General features: G+C 41.7%; 1 protein-coding gene across 1 annotated transcript; it reads right to left on the bottom strand.

Annotated features, from left to right (window-relative positions):
• Positions 1-4,454: 4,454 nt before the first annotated feature.
• On the bottom strand, positions 4,455-6,760 carry LINGO2 (leucine rich repeat and Ig domain containing 2). The gene has a single exon (XM_010150988.1). The coding sequence runs from the start codon at positions 6,758-6,760 to the stop codon at positions 4,940-4,942; it is 1,821 nt and encodes a 606-aa protein (XP_010149290.1). The 3' UTR covers positions 4,455-4,939.
• Between the last annotated feature and the right edge of the window lie 1,602 nt (positions 6,761-8,362).

An 8,362-nucleotide genomic window follows, 5' to 3' on the forward strand; every position in this document is an offset into this window, starting at 1 on the left:
GTCCCTTCCAACCCTAACCATTCTATGATTCTATGATTCTATGATTCTATACTGAAATGAGGTCAGAAAGCATGCATCAAGTGTTTTCACATGTGTTGCCTTATGGCAAAACTACAGATCAGCTGCAGCAGACTTCAGTTTCTAAGATCCTGCTGCTGCACTTGTTCTTTTATCTGAGAAGACCAGAATTACAGTTCAGGGAGGGACAGATTGACCTTGTGCTCCTTTCCCTGCTACTCCATGTCAAGCCACATTGTGGGCTGAGGGGATGGGAATGGACAGAGCAGCCTTCATGCTAGCCCCAGGTACACTGGGGTCATTCAGGGGGAAAAGATAATACCAAGCTGGCCAGAATAGGCTTCTCCTTCCTCACTTCTTGCTGGATGTTTCACTGCTGAGGGGGGAGGTGGAACAGGCCGTTGCTTATTAACACAAATGTTTCCCTCTTTGAAGAAAAATGAGTGAGGATTGTCCCTTTTGCCAAAGGCTAACAGACCTTTTTTTTCACAGGATGCAGTCGTAGATGAGGCAAAATAACTCTAATACTGTGTTTTCTTGTCTGTCTTTGCTAGAGATTGCAGTTGCCCTTGGGCAGCCAGAACCTGCTTGCTCTACTGGATTTTCAGCCAATGCTTTGTCCCTTTATGGGTTAAATGGGGGCTTTTGGCATTTACACATCCTGAAAGCTTTTTGGGAAATGTTTAATATCTAAGCCAGATATCTAGGCATATTATAGGAAAGTCTATTTCTATGTATTTTGATGTGATTCAGTTGCTACATGGAACTCAATTCCAGTTCTTCCACACCGTCTTTTTCTTGTATCACAAGTTTTAGATAAGATTTTCCATTAAATATTATCACTGACTTCTTACTGCGTCTCATATACCTCAGCTACAATTTGTGGTGTTGAAGGTGTAATGTAGCTTGCTTTCTTAGTTATCTTTACCGTGGTATAATTGTTACCATCAAAGGTGATGCAAGAAAAAAGGTAAAAAAGGATAAATAAAGGAAACCTTGAATGGCACTGTGACAATGATGTCAACTTAATTAAAAGAAGTTTAGTTAAAAAATCCCTAGTGACATGAATTTGTATCAGGCTGATTTCAACTGCCACTGGAGCTGTCGACCCTATTGGCACTGGGGGCATGCGTGAATAGTGAAGGAGGGAGGAGCAGAGGGTAAAAGCAGCCTCGCAGTCTGAATCTACCCCAGCCGATGTTATGGGCAAAGCCTTTCTGAAAAGAATGCTGCCAAGTTAATAAGGAATCGAGAAGGGAGAAAAAAAGAGAACTAGCTCAAGACCTAAAAATAAGTCTGAGGTGGGGCGCTGCTTAGTCTTAATCCGTCCTTATATCATTAAAAACTGTTTTCTTCATACATTGCTGAGGTGTCCTCTCTAACTCCTGTGTGGGAATTCTGAGCACTTGTACATCCATCCCTTATGAATGAGGAGTACCAGTCTGTGGAAGTGGGCTTCAAAAACGTATTTGAGGGAGGATCAGGACTGCCCTGACAAGAATTATTGACAAGGGTGCTGTGGTACTTGTTTTCTCATGTCACTGTACTGGCTTTGAATTTTCTAGTTTTCTCCTTTTTTGAAGAACTTTTACTGTTCCTCAGGGTTGTGTTACACTGATTGCCAGGTAAATTCAGGCTTGGCCTTGTGCCAGCAGGGGGGCAGCCAGAATACAAATCAGAAGTAGGGGAAAAACCTTAATTCCCTCTTTTAGTGGCAAGTATGCACTGTCCACCTGCTTCTGAACAGGGGAGCCATGTGGGTCGATGACTCCTCAGAGACCAGTCCTTTTTCTCCCCTTCAGTAATATAAACCGTGGCATCTTCCTTATCTGCAGCAGAGAAGGAGAAGGGACACCTTCAAGGGGCAGGGTGGGTATCCAGCCACTCTGTTCTTAAAAGAATTTCCAAAAAGGTGTTTATCTAGGTCTGACCCTGGCACTGCATTCCTTATTCACCCTAAACCGCCACGGTGAGCGTGCGTCCCACAAATACATATAGACTATGTGGAGCAAGATAAAAACTTGTCTCTGAGCCTTGCTGTCCTCATTTCTATTAAGAGGTGCCGTATGCCTTGACATGTCCGCGGTGAAATAAGTAGGCTGCAAAAAGTAGAACATTGCTAGAGGCAGGGAGCAAACACTGGTTCTTAAAAACTGAATACTGACTGAAATCAAGGTGATACACACAACGCTGACGGCTCTGCAAGGTGGTGCTCAGCAAGAGCAAGTGGTGATTTTCATCACCAGCACACATTTCACATAGGTAACTAAGCACATTACTGCTCAGAAATCCTTGCAGTGCACTAACAATGCAATCACTTCATTCTAAGGAAATAAGGTAATTCAGCACTTCATAATTAATCCTAAAAGCACATTTTTTTCTTTTTTTTTTAGATTTTTTTTTTTTTTAATTGTGTCATTTACTATGAAGCAATCAGATGAAACTGTTTAGAATTTAGGAGAATTTTTGTTTCTAACATTGATTTTAACATTTAACATGAAATGACCGCGGGGGCGTTAGATTGCTAGTTGAAAAAATGACAATAACAAGGGAAAGGCACATGCAAATGTCTTCAATGGGCAGTTCAGAAACACTTTGTTTTATCCCCATTTGTTTCTTTAACTGCCCAAATTAAGGTACAGTAGAGTTTTGGACTTCAGTGCTGTGGTTATTATATCAGCAAAAATAATTTCCCTGGTGTTAGAATTTAGTCAGGGGTCATTCCACTTTATTAATGTTCTACAAACTGTCATAGAACAAAGAGGATTAGTCTCAAGCATCTCCATAATTCTTCAACCATCCAGTTCAGAGCATAAAATAAAGGAAGCAAGAAAATCCAACTCTAAACTTAAAACCAACTAAAATGAAGAACATTCTAACAACCCTTGGATCCTTCTCAGACCTAAAATGGAGCAACAATGCAACGAAAGATTAACCACTAAGAAAAGAGATTCTCAAAACTGCCTAGCCTCGGGTCTTAAAGCTATGTGAGGGGTACACCTGGGGAGTGCAGCTGGATTTTACAACTTTTGGCACATTTCCCTTGATAGGAGTGGGAGATTTTTATCCTGCTTAAAAAATCTCTGCCGAGGAATGTGGATACTACTTTTAGAAGCACCTGCATCCCATTATAGGTCAGCCTGACTTTGGTTTCCAAGTGTTAAAATCTAATTTTAAGATTGGACACAGACTCTTAAATCACATTAGTCTGAATGTCCTGACTTATAATGTTTTCATATTCATTTTGACTAAACACATACATAGTCTTTATTATCCTTACTCCAGGTTCTGCCAATCATTGATAAATTGTATTTGTTATCAACCACTTAGCAACAAACCTATGGCTCATAATTGCTGGAAAATTGAGAGGTGGCTGAGCAACTCTGTATCTTCCCCTTGCTCACAATTTCAAAATAAGAATGGTGGTTATCAACAATAAAGAATAAAGAATAATAAAGGTTCAGTTCTGAGCCTTTTGAGGATTTGTTTAGAGGCAAAAAACCAAAAAAGGTTACTTGTACTGAACTAATGTTCCACTTCTGTCTTTTGTCCATTAAAAAAGCTTCCTAAAATCTGCAAAAACTTGCCCCTCTTGCTCTAAGATACTGCCCCTGAAAGAAACATAACCACATAGTTATTAAAATGGCATCAAGAATATCTAAGTAATCTGTTCTTGGAAATTAGCTTTGCGTTTATGTTTTATCTACAAATATACAGGATGAGAATGACAGTGGCTAGAGGTTCGTTATATCTGGCAGTATGTTAGCCTTTTTGAGGCTATCATGTTTTAAACATTATTTTAGTATGATAATCCCCATATTATGCATGGACAACCGTAGTTTACTTGGCATTGGAGAAGAGTTCATTCCTAGTAGCAGAGCTTTCATATGTTTTAATTCACTCATATAAATAATAAGATGACAACATTTCCCAAGGAGTATGCAGAATGTATTAGTTTCTTTCTTTTTGCCTAGTACACATGAACATTTTAACAGCAGCTTTGAAATAAAAATCAGGGCTAACAAAAACAGCTTTCTCTCTTCAAGGTAGAACTCAACTCCTCTATGCCAGCAATGTCTCATGGGTTGCCTTCCCTGGGTGACATCCAGGGCTGTTACAGTAAACTGGTCCAGTGTGATATCACAGGTATAAAAAATATTCCATTCTGTATCAAAACTAGGCACATGCCTTATATTTATATGAAGAGAAGATCAACAGAGCTGAGCATTTTTGCTCTCGGCTATTCATCTCTGTCCTTCTACATGAGGAGAAAAATACCTTATGTTATTTCTAATTGGTAACTACATGAGTCTAATTTGGGTTAGATAGTAGTTAAAAGGAGGGTGACATCACACTTGGGTCAGTATTGGTGGATATCTAAAAGCACAACCTCTCATTTGTATTGCTTTAAAATGTACACAGTATAGATGTAGATTAAAAAAAACTACTAATTTTTTGTGTTGTTGAACCAACCAGAAGGGATGATGCAAGGTTTTACCAAATGAGATCTATAGATACAAATTTCACTGTAGAACATGTTTTAGACAAATGTGTCTTTTTCTTTAAGTATGTAAATCCTACACTGTAGGCTTTTTTTTTTATCTTTTCCTTTTTGTAGTGGTAGAAAATGTTGAACAATTGTCCATGAGCATGAGCCAGCGGTTCATTGCTGATATCCCCAGAATGCCAATATTTGCAATGCAAACAGTTAATACAATTTACCAGTTCTATGAAAGGCCCTGACATATCTGCCTCAAGGTCTGGAGGCTCTGCTGTATAACCACAAGTAGTCTTTCCATTTTCATGTAACCTTTTGATACAGTGACAGCTGCATTAAGCTGCTTCTGCCTAGCAATTCCACATGCCAGGCTGGTTTAATTGGTTTTAATGCCACAGAAAAAGCACTGCTAGCAGAATACCATCAAATCATTTTCATATTGAACCTCCGTGGTCCAGCAACCTCCCCTTCAACCACAGCACCATTGTTTTTGCGAGGGACATATTCAAGGTCAATGCTGGTTTTGTGTTTGCCTTTCCCTCGGCTCCACACAAAAAGGAGGAGGAAACAAAATAAAACCACTCCAAGGAATGTGAAACAGCCCATAGCTGTGGACACCAATATTGTCTTAAGGTCCAGAGAGAAGGTGTTCGCATTAGTTCCATTGGAACTTGTGTCGTTGGAGTCTGTCATATACATAGGGGTCCTGTTGGCGTAAAGGAAACGGTCTGAAGTAAACCCCTTCACTGTAAGGGAGGCCGAGTAGGTGTCGTTGCCAGCGGCGTTACTTGCAATGCAAACATAGATCCCAGTGTCCTGGTCTTGAGCGAATCGAATCTCCAGGGTGCCGTCTCCCAGCACAGTGGCTCTTCCATTTGATTTAGTCGTGATCAGCCTCCGGCGTGGGGTGACCCAGGATATGGTGGGCTGCGGATCCCCGTCAGCGTTGCACATCAACTGCACCGTCTGCCCTTCCTCCACTACCAGGTACTGCAACTTCTTGTCTTGTATTCTGGGCTTCTTACAGGTGAAGTAAAAGGAAAGAGCAGTGCTGTGGAAGTCTTTGAATGACCTCTCTTTGACGCTGTCTGGGCCAGCACACATGGGCGGCTGGCCCCCAAACTGCAGAGTGGGCTGCCTCTGTAAAATCCAAAGGAGACGGCAGTCACAGGCCAGAGGATTGTTGTTAATGCAGAGGACCTCAAGGCTTTTGGAGGAATGGAATACATTCTCTTCCAGGGTTTCTAGTAGGTTTTGGGACACATTAAGCACGCGTAAGAATCGGAGCCCTTGGAAAGCATGTGATTCAATGCTCCGTAGCTGGGCCCCTACCATGTGGAACTCCTGCAGGCGCACTAAATCCGAGAGCATGCCGGCTTCAATGGTGCTGATAGGGTTGTAGGAGAGGTTCAGATGTGTCAGGTAAACCAGGTGCTTAAAAGCAGAGTAAGGTACTGCAGACAGGTTGGTGTTGGTGATGGAAAGAGAAGTAAGGTTGAGACCATACAGGCTGTTGGCAGGTAGCATGTCCAGGAGGGGCCAGGCATCTATCTCTAGGTCCTTCAGGCGAAACAGTCTTTTAAAGGCATAAGCAGGCAAAGCGTTAATGTTGAGCTGTTTCAGATGCAGACTGATGAGGTTGTGAAGGTGAGAAAGAGCTTCTGTTGGTACAGCTGTGAGGTTGCATCTCTCCAGGGTGAGCTGCTCCAGGCTAAGCAGTCCGCTAAAGGCCCTGTGTGATATATAAACCAAATCATTGTCCCCAACCTCCAGGGATTTCAGGTTATGCAGATCTTGGAACATGTAGTCCAGCAAAATGACAATCTTGTTTTCACTTATATCGAGCTTTGTTAAGTTTGACAACCCAGTGAACACCCCAAGGGGGACCAGCTTCAGTCGGTTTCCTTTCAGCCTCAGGGAGCGCAAGTTGAAGAGATTGTTAAAGGCTCCAGGCTCCACATTAGCAACTATATTGTCACTGAGGTCGATCTCCTCCAGCAAAGGGTATGACATGAATTCCTCAGGGTTGACACTCTTCAGTCGGTTCTTGCTGAGGTCCAAGATTTTGGTCTCAATGGGAATGCCTTCTGGGATGGACATCAGACGCCTTCGGTGACAGCTGACAGACTTGTTCTGTGCCGAGCATTCACAGCGGGCCGGGCAACCTGTGGTGGGGCCCATGAAGACTAGCAGCACAGCCAGACCCAGGAATGGCTGCCAGCATGATACAGCTGTGTGATGCATGACTCCACTGATCCGGTCTAACCCTCCGTCACGGGCCTGTGGGGATGAGGATGGGAAAGGGGAGAAGTTAAGATGGCAGCAAAAGGAGACCTCTGCCAATTTTACAGTTCCATTTCAAAACAGGCACATGTGTTTTCTTTTAAAATAAAACAATAAAATCTATTGTGAATGGCAAGAGCAACAAAAAAGCAGATTTTTCTTCACTCTCATTGGGGTTGCCGAAGGACTTGTTTATCCAGCTTTTCCCCTCCAAACGTCAGAGGAGACAAAACAGCTTTTCCTACTGCAAACAGTAAAGAAGGTTAGGTTTTATTCTTTTCTCAGTCTCAGCGGGTCTTCTCAAGGCAGTGCAATAACTAACACAGAGATAATCACCATAAACTGTGCAAATAGGGCTAATCACATTTGCGGTAAGTTTACAGCACTGGGCCTCTGTGAGGTGATACGACACTAGGCTTTTGACTTCCCTATTCACATCAGTGTTTTAAGGCAAACCTTAACGATGTATTATCTTCAAGAAAAGGAGCTCCTTGAAAATGAAAAGATTTCTTTTAACATTTATTGCATACATTAAAGCTATAAATAGATGGAACTTATTCACACATACACATACACAATGGCTCAGATGAGGAAGGAAGAACTTGGTGCATCTCTGATTAGAATTTGTATTAAGGATGAATTGATTCTTTGCTTTTACTGCACAGGGAGATTTTATGTGATTCTTAAAACCAAAAATCTGAGAAGGGTTTGCATCTTTGTACTTCTATGACATGTAAACTAATTCTGAGAAAAGCAAGGTAAGATGAGTTGGCTGTGTTTAGCAGCACAACATCCAGAGAAACACAGCAGATTCCATGGAAATCACACTTAGTAAGAGATTTATTCATTCCTCCCTTCAGGATAAAACTGAGGATAGTAGAAGACAAGATAACCTCTATTCAATTAGCTACCCTTCTCCAAAGGCTGGTTTAGTCAAAAAGACAAGGGAATTTTTCAAGGGTAACTACTAAACAAAGACGCTCAAAAGCCATTCCAAAAGAAGAAGAAGAAAATAAAAGAATAATGTAGTTGCTCATCAAAAGACTGAGTGTCTGAGAATCTTGTAGAGTAAGGCACGCTGTAAGCAAGGACTATAGAAGTGCCTTAACTCCTGTGGTACAGCCAACTTGATGAGGCCGAGTGGTAGTACTGGGAGCTGAGATGCAAAACATTAAATAAACCTTACAAGGTGCCTCTGGCCTTGTGAGGCCTTTCTTGGATTGATTAATTTGAGCCAAGTTTTGCTCATTTGTGTGCACACATGTGGATTGCATCATAAAAGAAATCCTCCTGCGTACAGAGAAGGACTCGTAGATTTAAACAAATATGGTATAACTAAGTTTATGATGCAATCAGGCAGTTATTTTACTAAACAAGCTCTTTGGAACACTTAAAAAATAATACTGAATACACCCCAGACTAATGAGAAGAAACTCCCAGCAGTAACTCTGCAGCATCAATATTGTACTGTCAAACAACTTGGGATGTGATAACCCACCAAAGCATCCTGTCTGAGAGGAGAGGGTTGCCCTCTCAGACTGTGGATGATCAGAAGGGTGGGAA

Source organism: Eurypyga helias, unplaced genomic scaffold (assembly GCF_000690775.1).
Source record: "Eurypyga helias isolate BGI_N326 unplaced genomic scaffold, ASM69077v1 scaffold9814, whole genome shotgun sequence".
Taxonomy (NCBI): domain Eukaryota; kingdom Metazoa; phylum Chordata; class Aves; order Eurypygiformes; family Eurypygidae; genus Eurypyga; species Eurypyga helias.

Coding starts and splice junctions, on each gene's coding strand:
- LINGO2 (XM_010150988.1), bottom strand. CDS start 6,760: ATGCATCACACAGCTGTATCATGCTGGCAGCCATTCCTGGGTCTGGCT.